The sequence below is a fragment of the Zingiber officinale genome, chromosome 1A, assembly GCF_018446385.1.
Source record: "Zingiber officinale cultivar Zhangliang chromosome 1A, Zo_v1.1, whole genome shotgun sequence".
In the NCBI taxonomy this organism is placed as follows: domain Eukaryota; kingdom Viridiplantae; phylum Streptophyta; class Magnoliopsida; order Zingiberales; family Zingiberaceae; genus Zingiber; species Zingiber officinale.
The window spans coordinates 181,963,627-181,980,980 of NC_055987.1; the positions used below are offsets into that span (position 1 = coordinate 181,963,627).

General features: G+C 43.0%; 1 protein-coding gene across 1 annotated transcript; it reads left to right on the forward strand.

Moving 5' to 3' along the window:
* The first annotated feature begins 1,135 nt into the window (after positions 1-1,135).
* On the forward strand, positions 1,136-1,818 carry LOC122012953 (monothiol glutaredoxin-S3-like). Its single transcript, XM_042569573.1, has one exon. The coding sequence runs from the start codon at positions 1,220-1,222 to the stop codon at positions 1,610-1,612; it is 393 nt and encodes a 130-aa protein (XP_042425507.1). The 5' UTR covers positions 1,136-1,219; the 3' UTR covers positions 1,613-1,818.
* Positions 1,819-17,354: the final 15,536 nt, after the last annotated feature.

Consider the following 17,354-nt stretch of genomic DNA (forward strand, 5'->3'; position numbering starts at 1 on the left):
ATTACTAAATTAATTTATTTTGAACTCGATTATTTTATTAAATAGATTTAATTTTTAAACACGGCAAAATTTAATTCGGCATGTTTACGGCCCTACGTACAATACACGCAAGCCGCACATTAGTCGTTGTTCCTTGGGAAATTTAGCCAAACAGCCACGTTTCTAATTTACGAAAGAAAACAAATGGATTTAGTATTTTTATGCAACATAAAATACACGCAACTTGCACATTAGATTTGTGACACCATGTGTGTCACGTGGGTTGTCTAATGTTCTGGCAAAACTAATGGCCACAAATGCAGCAATTTACTCAACTATTTGTCTATGTTTTCAATACTTAAATTACATATTCTACTTTTAAAATTACTAACTGAATTTTTTAAAATTACTAATTCATCTATTTTCTTTCCCTTTTATTTAACATGCCATTATTTGGTGGTCCATCGAATCGATCGTCCCGGTATCTATTTCATATTTTCTTTTTTTAATAGGTCATTACTCAAATAGCTAGAAGGAGATGTGGCCTTATTTCATAATTGAGTTAGTTGAAATCTTACCCAACTACAATGATTCCATGGTCAAACTCGACTGCAAAATGATGATCAATCTTGCCCAACTATCGATTGTCTAACTATTGAATTATAGTCAAAGCTATATACTATACTAGAAAAGTAATGATAACCATAAGTTACTTATGAAATAGAATACAAAAGAATATTATTAAACCAAGATATTCCAAATAATGAATTTGTTTAATTATTTGTAATCGTCAATCTCCAACATTAATAGGTTGTTTTTATCGACCGACCCTTGAGTTGATGGCGTGCTCTACTGTCTCAGTCCAGACACGATACAGCTTGATCAATGTTTGGAGGGAATGGCCTGATGGGTCGAATAACGAGCCAAAGTCAGAAAAAAAATTAATAATAAAAGGCATACTGACACGTGGCTCGTTTAAAACACGTTTTGTTTCGGTGCGTGCAGCGGATTTGGAAACACGTTGGCGTCGCATCGTAGAATGGCGCCTCGTGTCGCCGGGGGTTGCCCTGTCCACGTCATGACACGTCGCACCGATGAGGGCCTCATGTTCGGCGGATCATGACGTCATCCGTTCTTGTTCAGTATAAATAATGCGTCCCCTCATCTTTCCGGCTCGGATCGCATTTCAATTTGTTTTCTTCCCCTATCCGTAATTCGTTCAAAATCCTACGCGTGTGCTATGATGAGGCAGGCCGTTCCGTGTCCTCCGGCTCCGGAGAGGTCGTCGTCACCGGAGGAGTTAGAAGAGACAACCGAGGGAGGCGGCGGGCAGATCAGGAAGGTGGTGGAGGAGAACCCGGTGGTGGTGGTGGGGCGGCGCGGCTGTTGCATGGTGCACGTGGTGCGGCGGTTGCTGCAGGGGCAGGGCGTGAACCCGTTGGTGTGCGAGGTGGGCGACGACGCCGACGAGTCCGCGCTTTTAGCCAGCCTTTCCGGCGCCTCAGCGCCGGAGGTGATGCCGGCCGTGTTCGTGGGAGGGAGGCTGGTCGGGGGACTCGACCGGCTAATGGCCGTCCACATCGCCGGCGAGCTGGTCCCGATCCTGAAGCAGGCCGGGGCCTTGTGGCTATGATTTAGAATTAATTAGTAGATGATTTTTTCAGCGCGTGACAGATGCAGTGACGCAATCTGTGATTGAGAGAGCTGACGATGCTACTCAGAAAATCTATCAGTTCTTTTCTTAGAAAACGTTTTTTGTATATATTCTTTTGACCGAATTAAAAAAAAAGTATTATATGTAATTTCTTTCTTCATATATTTAAACGTTATTATAGACCACTTATTTAAGACGCATAAGATCGACGTGTCACGTATTTATTATATGAACATTTCTTTTTTCTTTTAACATATTCATTTTAATATTGTTTGCGGATCCTAATCCAAACCGATGAACACGCACGTGAATAAATTACATTTTTAAATTTTGGTCATAAATTATATTTATGGTGGGAATACGTTTGTTCTTAATATTTCCATTAATTATTTCCATTAATCCGTCTTGAATAATACAAAAAGATAAATCATGGCATAAAAAAAAATATATCATGAATATTATAAGGGTATAATATAAATTCAACTTACTCCTTGGCATGAAAAATTAATTTTTATGTTTTATATATATATAAAAAATTATTTCAACTTCTTATTATATAATAATTTTTAAATTTATTTTTATTTTTTTATAAAAAAAATCTAAAATAATATATAATTCATCCTAAATTTTATATTTTAAATAGAATTAATATATTTTTTATTTAAATAAAATTAATATATTTTTTATCAAACTAATCATCACGCTTGTTTCTATCTGATCAATTAATTGAATTAAGTTCCACGTCAATTCAATCTAAATTAATTGATTGGTATGACTTCTAATTAATTTATTTGTATAAAAAGAGTTGTACTCAATTGGATAGAAAATATATTCGATTCTAATTAAATGATACTGAATTTAGAAAAAAAAAATATATTTTATTTTTCATTTTTTATATATACAAAAAATAATAAGAGTTTTTGTTCCCTTACGATAAATCGATTGATTGTCGATCAATTCTTAATTAATTGGAGCCACTTAAAAAATATATTAGATTATAGTTAAATGATACTCAATCTAAGAGAATTATATCTTATTTTATATTTTTTTTATTAAAAAAATAAGAATAATTAAGTTTATCCATGTGTATTAGGAGTTTACAACAACAATCAAGTATTTTCCCACGAGCTGAGGTCGACTGTATGAATCCTTTTACGCCATTGAGGTCTATCTCCTATTATATTATCATCTATATTTAAATAATTTTTATCTTATTTTATTATTGTTAACCAAGTCTTTTTTGGTCTTCCTCTTCCTCGTTTAATATGCATGTTTATCATAGTTTCACATCGCCTAACTAGAACATTTATTGGTCGTCTAAGTACATGCCCGTACTATCTTAAACGTGTCTCTCGGAGTTTTTACTCAATAGAGGCAACTCTGACTTTCTCTCTAATGCTCTCATTTCTTATTTTGTCTATCTTCGTATGCCCACACATACACCTTAACATCCTCATCTCTGCAATTCTCATCTTCTGCTCATGTGCTCGAGTCATAGCTCAACATTCAGCTCCATATAACATAGCAGGTCTAACTGCGATTTTATAGAACTTACCTTTAAGTTTAGGAGGTACTTTACAGTCACATAAAACACTCGACGCTCCCCTCCATTTCACCCATCCTGCTTGTATTCTATGTAAGACATCTCTCTCAATCCCTCCATCATTTTGTAAAAATGATCCAAAATATTTAAATCTCTCTGTTCCGGGCAACTCGTCCTCTCTTATTTTAACAATTATTTTATTACTTCTAATATTGCTAAATTTAAATTCCATATATTATGTCTTTAATCTACTAAGCTTAAAACCTTTCCCTTCTAGTGTTTCCCTCCAAGATTCTAGTTTAGCATTTACTTCTTCACGTGTCTCATCTACCAAAATAATATCATGTAGGGGATCGGTGCCCGGCTTGAAGGGGGTTTGGATAGACGGCATCCCCAAATCGATTGATCTTCCTACACTTGTTAGTATATGCAGCGGAATATACAAAACAAACAAGCTAAAGGAAAGTAAACTAAAGACAAGAAAGAATGCAAACCAAGCTACACAATCATTTACGTTGTTTGGAGATAAAGCTCCTACTCCACGGCGTGTCCTTGAGGTGGACGATCCCTATCCGTCGGTGGATTACTCCCCGGAAGACCTCCGGCTAGCTCACGTAGCTCCTTGTGGGTGGAGAAACCTCACCACAACTCTCACCAAGGACTCTTTACAAGCTAGGGCACAGGTAGACTACTAATAGAGATTAACCACCTCTATTTCGCCAACTATAACCAAGCTTCCAAGCTTTGGTTATATAGGACGCGGGATGAAAACCCCGCCTATCAGTCGACTGCCAAAACATGCAGTCGATTGCCCTCTGTGAAAATTCGACCGTTACATTCCAACGGCTCGATACCAGTCGACTGCTAAAACTTGCAGCCGACTGGTGCAGTCGACTGCTAAAACAAGCAATCCACTGATCCACACTGACCGAACGAACAGAATCATTCTGTTCGCACCCAATCGACTGTGCAGTCGACTGCACCAGTCGACTAATAAAACATGCAGTCGACTGCTACATTAGCGCTACAGTAACGCTACAGTAAAACCCTAAAACTAGGATTTTACTCCGAGTACAATCTCTCGTGCACTCGTACCCTCACCCTTATGACTCACTTGACGCTTCTTTGCAGCCTTGACATCTTACCTTTAAGCTTACTTCCTTTGACTCTCGTCCCTCGGATGCATTCAAGCCCGCGACTCATCCCCAATGTCATCCTTCGCGTATGCCTCGAAGTCGCTTCCCTCGACCCTTGTCCTCGCTGCCTTGTCCACGGTCCCTCGGATGCTCCATCCTTCACCGGACTCGAAGTCTTCAACCTGAGTCACATGTGTATCCTACAGTCTTACACAACTCAAGTACACATATCAAATAACAAGGGTGAACCTAACTTAAACCCTTTGTCCAAACACCAAAACACATGGTCGCACGGACCATTGGGATTGCTCCAACATATCATCTGCAAACAACATGCACTACAGAACTGTGTCTTGAATGTGCGCAGAGAGTTCGCCCATAATTAGTGTAAAAAGATAGGGACTTAGAGCTGATCCTTGATGTAACCTTATTTTTATTGGAAATGCTTCAGTTACTCCGCCTGAAGTCTTTACTCTGATCATTACATCTTCATACATATCCTTAATTAGTTCAATATATGTTACCCTAACACCTCTCTTTTCTAAAATTCTCCATATAATTTCTCTTGGGACTTTATCATAAGATTTTTCTAAGTCAATGAATACCATGAGTAGATCTTGTTTTTGCTCCCGATATTTTGTTGGTGCGGAAAGCATCCGACGATTGAACCTTAGTTTTGATAATGGCAAAGGGATTCAAAGTTAAGTTTAATTGTTATCTAATGTGTATGATCGAGTGTTTCAGGAAAGTCCTAGCTACGGTTAGGCAAGTGGAAAACCCTAGGGGGTGGTAACCCTAGGTCATAGGGGATGGTAACCCTATGCGGGAAGTCTTGACAGGTCGGAGCTTTGGGCAAAAATCCTAGGGGGTGGTAACCTTAGGTTGAAATCCTGGTGTCGCGAACCGGGTGGAAGTCTGGACGGGTCGTGGATCGAACGTCCAGCATGAAGACCGAAAGCAACGAACGCTGAGCAAAAGTCCAATCGATCTGGAGGATCGAACTGGCAAAGGTAAACTCTCCTGAGTGGAGTAGGTGAGGACGCGTTCCCCGAAAGAGGGAACAGTAGGTGTCGGTTCGACTTAGGGTTTCCGGTAGGAAATCCGAAGTCAGACCCGGACAGTCCGATGACTGTCAAACTTTATATTTATGATATTATATGTGCTAACTTTTGTATTGCAGGATATGCTTGTGTTTTGGATCTAACATGTCTTGCAGGTACAAAAGAACAAGGTTGCCTCGGATGAACAGTGTCCGAGGCGCCTCCATGGAGCTTGGAGGCACCTCGGGTGCAAAGCAGAAGCTGGCTGCGCAGCAGGCTTGGAGGCGCCTCGGATGGAGCTGGAGGCGCCTCGGACCAGAGCTTGGAGGCGCCTTGGAATGACTTGGAGGCGCCTTCAAGTGGATGAGTTGCGACTAGTTCAGCGATGATCCACGCGGCTGACCCGGAGGCTTGGAGGCGCCTTAGATGAGGTTTGAGGCGCCTCCAGCACTATATAAAAGGGGTGTTCGAGCAACAGCTTAATTCAACGATTTCAAAAGTATTCTTCCATTGCGTGCTGCTCAAGAAACGTCCCGGCCAAGCAACGACAAGTTCCCGACGACCCTGAGCTCCAGTTTCTATATTTTTGGTTATCGGTATAGCCTTTTAATTATTCTTTTGTAATATAAATTTGTAACCTTGTGCTTTCATAGTGAATTGCCTAAAGTAAACGCTCAATGAGCGTGGGTCTTGGAGTAGGAGTCGCCCAAGACTCTGAACCAAGTAAAACCACTTGGGTCCTTCTGTGTGTTTTATTTTTCCGCTGCTTTATTCTGAACGTGTTTTACGAATCCAAAATGAGTGAAAGCCACGAACACTATTCACCCCCCTCTAGCGCGTCTCAATCCAACATATTTTTCAATTAAGTGTCTAAGAAGATGTATAGCTTCTATTGTCGACCTTCCAGGTATGAATCCAAATTGATTTTCTGTCACTGTTGTCTCATTCCTTAATCTTTTTTCGATTACTTTTTCCCAAAGTTTCATATTATGATTCATTAGTTTAATACCCCTATAGTTTGCATAATTTTGTGCGTCTCCCTTGTTCTTATATAAGGGAACTAGAGTACTTATTCTCCATTGATCAGACAATTTTTTTTCGTTTTCAATATCATGTTAAATAATTTTGTAAGTCATTCAATACTTTGTTTCCCTAAGCACTTCCATACCTCTATCGGAATATCATTTGGTCCAAGGGTTTTTCCATTGTGCATCTCATTTAAAGTTTGTTTTACTTCTGAAGTTTGAATTATACGATAAAAATTAAAATTTTTATGCTCATTTGACCTAATTAAATTACCTAAGTTAAGTTGATCACCTAAACCTTCATTAAAAAGTTGATGAAAATACCTCTTTCATCGCTCTTTTATTTCTCCATCATTTACTAATATCCTATTACATTCATCTTTAATACATTTTATTTGGCTAAAATCTTTTGTTTTCCTTTCTTTCACTTTAGCTATTCTATAAATGTCTCTTTCCTCTTCTTTTGTATCCAATTTTTGATACAACCGTTCAAAAGTTTCATTTTTTGCTTCACTCACTACTTTCTTAGCTTCTTTTTTGGCTATTGTATATTTTTTTAAGTTTTCCTCGTTCTTACAAATATATAATTCCTTATAAGCTATTCATTTTTTCTTCACTTTCTCTTGTACTTTCTCATTCCACCACAAAGATTCTTTACTTAGTGGTGCATGCCCCTTTGACTGACCGAGTACACTCTTAGCTACTATTTTTAACTTTGATACAATCTTATCCCATGTTGTATTAGAGTCATCGTATATTTCACCTAATGCTTATATTTCTACCTTCTCCTTAAATATATTTTGTTTCTCATCCTTTAACTTCTACCACTTAATTCTAGGAATTGTATATATTTTCTTTCTATTGATACTATGTTTGAGGCGTATATCCAACACTACTACCTTATGTTGGATCGTTAAGTTTTCTCCAGGGATGACTTTACAATCTTTACAAATCTTTCTATCCTTCTTCCTAACTATAAGAAAGTCAATTTGCGATTTATTATTCCCACTTTTGAATGTGACTAAGTGTTCTTATCTTTTCTTAAAAAACGTATTAGCTAATATAAGGTCATATGTTATTACAAAATCTAATATAATTTTCCTTCCTCATTCCTCGTTCCAAACCCATAACTCCCATGTACTCTCTCATATTCCTCATTTTTCACTCCGACATGCTCATTTAGATCATCACCTCCTATTAAAATCATTTCATTTGGTGAAATATTTTGTAATATTTCATCTAAGTCCTCCTAAAACCTTGATTTGGTAGCTTCATCTAATCCTACTTGCGGTGCATATACGCTAATTATGTTCATAGTTTCTTTCGCCACTATTATATTAAGGGATATAATTCTATCCCCTTTTCTAACTACTCCTACAACTTCATCCTTTAACAAACTATCTACAATAATACCCACTCCATTTCTTACTTTACTCTTTCTAGTGTACCATAACTTAAAACCCGAGTTCTCTATCATCTTTGCCTTCTCGCCTGTCTATTTTGTCTCTTGTATACACAAAATACTAATTTTTCTTCTAATCATCATATCTACTACCTCCATTGATTTATTAGTGAGAGTTCCTATGTTCAATGTTTCAAATCTTAGATTATTAGTTTTCCTGTCATATTTGTTCTTATCCAACCTATGGTGTGAGAACTCTTGCTTAATTAATACTACACCCAAGTTCTCATGGAGATGTAACGGTCCTTGCTGAGACGTTACAGTCGGACCTTGTAACGTAAACTCTTACATATTTATCACTACACCCGAGTTCTGGAGATATAATGATCCTTGCCAAGACGTTACAGTCGGACCCTACAATGCGTTCCTTCCAGGGACCAACCTAGCATTAGCACAATAGTTTAATGGATTCATTAATTAAATATTTGCCATAGTTTAACGCTGGCTGGCAACCTAACGCAACCCTCCTTTTTTATCCGGACTTGGGACCGGTCATGATCGATCGTCATGGACGGAGTTGTATTAGGGAGTTTAAGTTAAAAAAATTACATATATAAAGTAGGAATATTTTTTTTCTTTTGTAAAGGAGAAAGTTTAGTTTGCATACATAAATTTTAAGACAATTGGCTGATGTTAAAAATACTTATATGTATTTATTATAATATCATTTAGGTATTATAACACTTGCATCAGTGCTCTGAACGGAAAAAATAAAGAATCTAGAAATAATGATTAATATAAAGGTCTTTAAAGTTTTTTTTTTTTTTTTTGGATTTAGATTTAGATTTGAAGTAGTTGTAAATGAGCCAAGCCACTCGTGAGCTATTCGAAACTCGATTCGATAAAAGTTCGTTTAAGCTCGTTTAATGAGACTCGTTAAGATAAATAAATCAAGCTCAATCTTCACAATATTCGGCTCGTTAGCTCGTGAACATGTTCTTTAAGCTCATGAATCAACTTTTAAATAAAAAAAATAATATTTTTGATATTGAATTTATAGATTTTACATTCTACTTATGAAAAACATAAATAAATATATTAAATTTATTTATTAGAATAAAATTATAAATTTTAACAAGAATATTATATATTTTTTAAAATATATAATTTAGTTTTTAATGAATATTTAAATTTATAATTTATATTTATTAAGCTTGTTTAGACTTGATAAAAGTTCGAATAAGCTCGTGAATCATAAATATATTCGTTAAATAAAGCTCGAGCTCAGCTCGATTATAAACGAGTTAAACTCAAACATCCAAGAGTTCGGCTCGACTCGGCTCGATTATACCCCTAATTTGAAGAGAATCGGGGGAGTCTCAGCCATTTTGTAGCCCAGTCATGAAAAAATATTTAAAATCTTAATATTTTTTAAAAATAATATTTTTTTAAAAAATAATTTATAAAAAATATTATTAAAAATATTTAGTTTTATTAATACAATTTTAAAGGACAATTTAATACGTTATAAATGATTATTTTAGTAAAACCATGACAACTAAATCATAGTAACAAATTTAGGTGGCGTTTGATTTATGGGTTTGAAAATAAGGGAATGGATTCATTCTCAAACTTTGTGTTTGGTTGATGGAAATGGAATCAAGATTTTGGAATGAAACCCAAAAATTTGGATATGGATGAAACTTACCCTCTCCCTTGGGTTTTGATGGAATAGGAATGTGAATTAAATTTTAGACAAAAATACTCATAGTATATTTGTTCAATTTTTTTTTTAATTTCACACTCTCTCTCCTTGTTCTCTCTCACAATATTTTCTCTCTCCTTATTTTATCATCACACTTTCTCTCTCAACATACTTTCTCTCTCCTCATTCTCTCTCATCACACATTCTCTATCATTTTCTCTCTAGATTCTCTTCCATCATACATTCTCTCTCCTCATTTTCTCTCTCTTCATTATCTTCCATTACACTTTCTCCTTATTTTTCATCATACTTTCTCTCTCATCGCACTTTCTCTCTCCTCAATCTCTCTTAGCATACTCTCTCCCCTCTTTTTATCTCATCATACTTTCTCTCTCTTCATGTTCTCTCATCATACTTTCTCTCTCTTTATTTTCTCTCATCACACTCTTTCTTTTTATTTTCTCTAATCACACTTTCCCTCTCCCCAGTCTCTCATTTTCTCTCATCATACTTTCTCTTTCTTCAATTTTTTCTCATCACTTTTTCTCTCTCATCATACTTTTTCTCTCCTCACTTTTTCATTTTCTCTCATAATACTTTCTCTCTCTTCATTTTTTCCATCACTCTTTCTCTCTCAGCGTACTTTCTCTCTCCTTAGTTTCTCATCATACTTGCTCTCTCTTCATTTTTTCCAATAACTCTTTCTCTCTCATCGTACTTTCTCTCTCCACACTCTTTCATTTTCTTTCAGAATATTTTCTTTCTCTTCATTTTTTCCATCACTCTTTCTCTCTCAGCACACTTTCTCTCTTATCATACTTTTTCTCTTCTCAGTCTCTCCTATCATGCATTCTCTCCTCATTTTCTCTCATCATACTTTCTTTCTCTTCATTATTTTCCCAACATACTTTCTTTCTCATCATTTTCTCTCATCATATGTTTCTCTCACATTCAACTTTCTCTGCCATCTAATTTTTTGTCTTATTTTCCTATAAGGATAAAAAAGGATATTTAGGTTCATTCTGATTGAAAATATTTAAATAACCAAACATCATTTTTAAGAATGATACCCAAGCTCATACACATTCCCATTCCATAATACTATTGATCCGGCGGTAAGACCAGGGGACCCCCTTTGAGGGAAGTCAACGCCACGTGGAGGTCAAAGGTCAAATGGCCGATCGGAAAAGGGGGACCGACTGGCTGAACGGGGTCTAAGCTGAAGGCAACCCGACGGGGGAGTCGGGTCTCTAACGCTCATGGTGAATAAAGTCGCCTGGCCGAGCGAGTAGCCCGCTCGGCCGAGGCTTAAGCATCGATACTGTAAAGGAACCGTTTGAGCCAAGCACCCGGTCGGACCGATACCTACGTCCGGTCGGATCGATGCTTGCCGAGCGGATGGATACTCGGCTCGGGGAAAAAGAAGACAAAGGAAGAGGGAACATTGGGGAACATCTTTTTCTGACAACGGGCATGTTTGACGACTAGGCCATACGCAGAATTGTACAGCGGAAGGTTCTGCTGTCCCATCGGAGAGGTGATCAGACTGTAGCAGTATGGTGTCAGACATGTTCCTCTGATAAGCCCATACTACGGTATGGGAAACGACACGTGTATACCTCGGTAAGTGTGCACAAGCCTCCCCACAACTCTATATAAGAGCCCTCATACTTCGACGAAGGTACGTGATCACGCATTCTCGCATCTTCGGAGCCGCTTCATAATTTCCTCTTGCCTAACTTGAGCGTCGGAGGGTCATCGCCGGGAACCCCTTCCCGGCCCGATTCCCTTCCAGGTTCGCTAGAGATCCCTACGACCGGCCGAAGATCCACGTCATCAGTTCAGAGAGCGACACGTGCCCAGCGTCCGTTGATTCAGCGTTTGGACAGGATCAAATTGGCGCCGTTTGTGGGAACGCACCTGCATCCGAGCGGAAGCAATGGACGAAGCTGGACGACCGCACACGGTGATGCTCTCCACAGAGGAGCTCGACGCACTAATCGAGGCAAGAGAAGCTAAGCTTGTGGAACAACAAAAACAGAAGGCACAAGCTGAGCGGATCGAGCAACAAGCGACGCCCGCATCGGGAGGCCGAGCGGAAGCACCCCCGGCCACGGTTCCATTTCATCGGGCCCTATTTCGAACGCCTCTTGAAGCCGCAACAGTTAATCGTGACCGAGGATCTTAATCCGACGAGGCGCCTATGCGAGACAACAGAAAAGGCAAGGCCCCCCGAACGGACGCCTCCCCCGAGCGGATCAATCGGTAATTTTCAGAGGCCATCCTGCGGGACCCTCTACCAAAGCACAATGTGCCCCCGGCGATCGATGAATACAACGGAACCACCGATCTGGACGACCATCTTGGTAAGTTCGACAACACAGCTACCCTACATCAATACACAGATGGAGTAAAGTGTCGGGTGTTCCTTACCACCCTCTCGGGATCGGCGCAACGGTGGTTTCGGAGACTGTCGGACGGGTCCATTACAAGTTTCAAGGAGTTCTGCACAGCCTTCCTCCACCATTTCGCAAGCAGTCGGCGCTACCAGAAGACCAGTGTTAGCCTGTTTGCCATCAAACAAGAGCCTAGGGAGTCGCTCAGAGCATACATCCAACGATTCAACCGAGTGGCCATGGATATTCCAACGGCCACCTCAGAAACGATGATGAATGCGTTCACGCAAGGCCTCGTGGATGGTGATTTCTTCCGGTCACTCATTCGGAAGCCGCCCCGAGACTACGATCATATGTTACACCGGGCCAACGAGTACATTAATGTGGAGGAAGCATATGCGGCCCGAAGAAAAGAAGTTCCAACTGAGCGGCTAGCCCCTGCCGAGCGGAAGCCTGTCAATCGCCAGGAGCCGCCTAGAGGACCGAGGGCCGAAGCAGTCCGCCCTCACCACGCGAGGTCCCAAGCAGTCCAAGAGGTAGCTGCCGAGCGACCCAAATCAAAGAAGAAGGTATGGACCCCCAATGTTTTGCTCATTCCACCGGACTGACACGCATAACACAAGAGATTGCCGGAGCCTTCCCCTGATCGCCCACCCCGCTCCTCGGAGTATCCGTTGTCGCTCACCATCATCCGACAGGCGACAGCAACACCATGAAGCTGATCGGCGTATATCCGACAGGCGACAGCAACAGTCTCCCGGGCGGCATCATCCTCAAAGGCACGAGGACTATCCCCGGGTGTCTAGGGAGCGGCCTAGGCCGTCCGCTCGGGAAGAAGAAAATAGAAGTAACACTTCCCGAGGCGAAATCAATATCATCGCTGGCAGGCCGACCGGAGGCGACTCCAACAGAGCAAGGAAGGCGAGCGTCAGGCAGCTTCAGATCCATGCGGTCGGCTGCAGTCAAGAGCGGGCGAGTGGGCCCGAAATCAGCTTCGGGCCCAGGGACTTGGAAGGAGTTGAAGTGCCACATGACGACGCTCTCCTCATGAAAGCGGTAATAGCTAACTATACTATTCACCTCGTTTTCATCGACACAGGAAACTTGGTCAATATTATATTCAAAAAGGCCTTCGATCAACTACAAATTGATCGAGCCGAGCTATTGCCCATGACAACCCCCCTCTACGGGTTTACGGGCAATGAAGTTCTGCCGGTCGGATAGGTCCGACTGGCTATTTCACTGGGAGAGGAGCCGCTCAGAAGGACGCGGACTGTCAACTTCGTCGTGGTCGACTCTCCCTCTGCATACAATGTCATCTTGGGGCGACCGGCGCTCAGCGAGTTCTGAGCGGCCGTCTCCACCTTCCACCAGAAAATCAAGTTCCCGATGGAAGATAAAGTGGGAGAAGTACAAGGAGACCAGCTGGCAGCTCGGCGATGCTACGTCGAGATGGTCCGAGCCGAAGCTAATGCCGCTTGGAAGACGCCACGGATCGAGGTGAATGCCATTACTGAAAAACCACCCTCTTTGGTTTATGAAGAAAAAGAGGAAGTGCAGATTCACCCGACCCGATCGGAGGCCACCACATTTATTGCGGCCGATCTGGAGGCAAGCCAGAAAGAGGAGGTGATCAAATGTCTCCAGAAAAACTGTGATGTCTTCGTTTGGTCGATGCACGAGCTGCCGGGAATCTCGGCAAGTATCGCGCAGCATGAGCTCCACGTCCGACCGGACGCTGGGTCGGTGAAACAAAGGAAGAGGGACTTCAGCGCCGAACAAAATGTCATCATCCGAGCGGAGGTCGAGAAGCTCCTGGAGGCCGGCCACATACACGAGGTCCAGTTCCCGAGCTGGCTGGCGAACGTGGTACTAGTCTCCAAGCCGGGCAACAAGTGGAGGGTTTGCATCAATTTCCGGGATCTCAACAAAGCATGCCCAAAGGATTTTTATCCTCTGCCCCGGATCGATCAACTGGTGGACTCTACAGCCGGCTGCGAGCTAATATGCATGCTCGACGACTATCAGGGCTACCATCAAGTGCCGCTCGCCCGAGAAGATCAAGAGAAGGTCAGCTTCGTTACAACCGACGGTACTTACTGCTACAATGTTATGCCGTTCGGACTGAAGAACGCGGGGGCAACCTACCAGCGATTGATGAACAAAGTGTTCAAGGAGCAGATCGGACGTAATTTGGAAGTATACGTGGATGATATTCTCATCAAGTCCGTCCGAGCGGCTGATCTTTTTAAAGACATGGAGGAGACCTTCCGAACGTTGAGGAAGTATGGAGTTAAGCTGAACCCTCAGAAGTGTCTGCTCGGAGCAAAAGGCGGGCATTTCTTGGGCTATATAGTGATCGAGCGGGGCATCGAGGCAAATCCCAGCAAGGTGAAAGCGTTGCAAGATATGCCGGCCCTAAGAAATCTAAGGGAAGTACAGCGCCTGACCGGTCGGATAACTACGTTGTCAAGATTCATCTCGAAGACTGTCGACCGGAGCCTCCTTTTTTTCAAGATCCTGCGCAAAGCTACTAAGTTCCATTGGGACGAGGAATGCGATCGGGCATTTGAAGAACTGAAGACATATCTGAACTCTTTGCCCGTGCTAGCCAAGCCAGCTGTAGGTGAGACGCTCTGTATTTATTTATCTTCAACCGAGCATGCGGTAGGCTCGGCATTAGTGAGGACGAGCGGAGAAGAACAACCAGTATACTTCTTGAGCCATATTTTAAAAGACGCTGAATCTCACTACACTGGGCTCGAGAAGCTGACTTTTGCTTTGGTCCTCGCCGCTCGGGGACTTCGTCCTTATTTCTTAGCACATACAATCATTGTCCGGACAAATAGCCCATTGGGAAGAGTGTTGTTGAACCCAGAAGTGTCCAGACGGCTCATCAAATGGACAACAGAGTTGAGCGAATTTGACATTCAGTATCAACCCCGTTTGGTGATAAAGACACAGTCCTTGGCAGATTTTGTCACCGAAGTGCGAAAGCCAGAGCCCGAAGCTATGTGGAAAATATTTGTGGATGGATTGTCCACTCGGCTTGGGAGCGGGATTGGCATGCTATTACTCTCTCCCCGAGAAGAAAGGATGCACCTATCCGTCCGGCTGGACTACAAAGCCACCAATAATGAAGCGGAGTATGAGGCGCTCATAGCCGGCTTGCAAGATGCCCGGCATGTTGGGGCCGGTCGGGTGACAATCCATTCTGACTCTCAGCTAGCCGCCCAGCAGATCTCGGGCACTTTTGAGATTAACAACGCTCGGCTCAAGCTCTACGCTGAGGCCTTCGAAAAGCTCAAGGCCGACTTCAGAGAAGTCATTATCCAGAAGATACCCCGAGCGGAAAACCAGGCGGCAGATGAGTTAGCCAAACTCGCAAGTTCAATATCATCGGTCGTCATTCAGCAGTCAATTGAACAAGTATCTTTGGTGGCGCACGTCGACCGGATGCAGGGCATCGCGTTTCCGAGCGATTGGAGGACAACCATCATGGAGTTTTTGAGATCAGGGGCAACACCGTCCGATCGGGAAGAAGCCCAGCTATTAAGGAGGAGAGCCGGTCGGTTCACACTCATTGGAGAGCAACTCTACAAGAAGGCTTTCTCCCGCCCACTGTTGAAATGTGTGAGCTCGGAAGACGCGGCGTACATCCTCCAAGTAGTGCACCAAGGATCGTGCGGGGGACATCCGGGCGGACGATCGCTGTCTAGGAAGATCCTGCTGGTCGGGTACTTCTGGCCAACACTGCAAAAAGACGCCGCTCGGACCGTCGCGACGTGCCTCTCCTGCCAGAAGTACCACAACTTCTCCCACCGACCGGCAGAGGAGATGAAAGCGTCTACGGTATCCTGTCCGTTCGATCAGTGGAGAATGGATATCGTGGGTCCATTCCCTATGGCGATCGGTCAGCGGAAGTTTCTACTGGTGACGGTCGACTACTTCTCCAAATGGGTGGAGGTCGAGCCACTGGCCAAAATCACCGAGCAGATGGTCAAAAAGTTTATTTGGCAGCATATAATCTGTCGGTTCGGCATTCCGCGCCGACTCATATCTGATAACGGACGGCAGTTCATCGGGAAGCAGCTCGAAGAATGGTGCAAAAGTTATGGCATTGAACAACACTTCACTTCCGTGGCGTATCCCCAGAGTAACGACCAAGCGGAAGTAACCAACAGAGAAATACTCAGAATTCTTCGAGCTCGACTTGACCACATAGGAGGAAGTTGGGTGGACGAGCTGCCAGGCGTCCTATGGGCCATCCGCACGACTCCAAAGGAGGGAACGGGCATCACGCCGTTCCATTTAGTGTTGAAGTCGGCGTCGAGTCCGTCCGGATACAGAATTATGATGATGATAACGCCGAGCGGAGGAACATGGAGTTGGACTTGATCGATGAAGAGCGAGCCAAAGTGTCCGTCCGGCTGATGGCGTACCGGCAGAGGATGAAGCAGAATCACAACCGGCGCGTGATCCCCAGAGCGTTCCAGGTCGGCGACCTAGTGTGGAAGAAAGTAAAGTCGGTCGGGGACGTTGGCAAGCTGGAGGCTCCTTGGGCGGGTCCCTTCAAAGTAATCGAAAAGCTCCGCTCAGGTGCTTATTATTTAGAAGCAACTGGATCGACCATGGAGCGCAAATCATCTCCAGCCGTACCGAGCTGGATGAGAGGTGCGCTGATGTAATTCATTTTGTGTATCTCTTGGTCGCTTGTGTTCTTTTAATGCTGGAAGCAAAATGATAAGAAACGCATTTGGCAATCTTCGCCGAACGGCAGTGTAAAAATTAGCCTTAAAGGTCGTTGAGCTCCGACGTTAAATATCGAGAGTCGAACCGGCGACTATAAACCCTCCGGCCGGAAGACCGTCGAGCTCCGATGTTAAATATCGAGAGTCGGACCGGCGACTATAAACCCTCCGGCCGGAAGACCATCGAGCTCCGACGTTAAATATCGAGAGTCGGACCGGCGACTATAAACCCCCCGGACGGAAGACAGTCGAGCTCCGACGTTAAATATCGAGAGTCGGACCGGCGACTATAAACCCTCCGGCTAGAAGACCGTCGAGCTCCAACGTTAAATATCGAGAGTCGAACCGGCGACTATAAACCCTCCGGCCGGAAGACCGTCGAGCTCAGGAAATATCTAAGAGTCGAACGGAGACTATAAACCCTCGGTCGGAAGACCGTCGAGCTCCGACGTTATATATCGAGAGTCGGACCGGCGACTATAAACCCTCCGGCCGGAAGACCGTCGAGCTCCGACATTAAATATCGAGAGTCGGACCGGCGACTATAAACCCTCCGGCCGGCAGCGATTAAATATCAAGAGTCGAGCAGCGACTATAAACCCAAGAGTCGAGCAGCGACGGTAAACTCAAAAGTCGAGCGGCGACTATAAACTCTCCGGCCGGAAGACCGTCGAGCTCCGACGTTAAATATTGAGAGTCGGGCCGGTGACTATAAACCCCTCG

Bases quoted from the DNA above. Each gene is read 5' to 3' on its own strand.
- LOC122012953 (XM_042569573.1), top strand. From the start codon at position 1,220: ATGATGAGGCAGGCCGTTCCGTGTCCTCCGGCTCCGGAGAGGTCGTCG.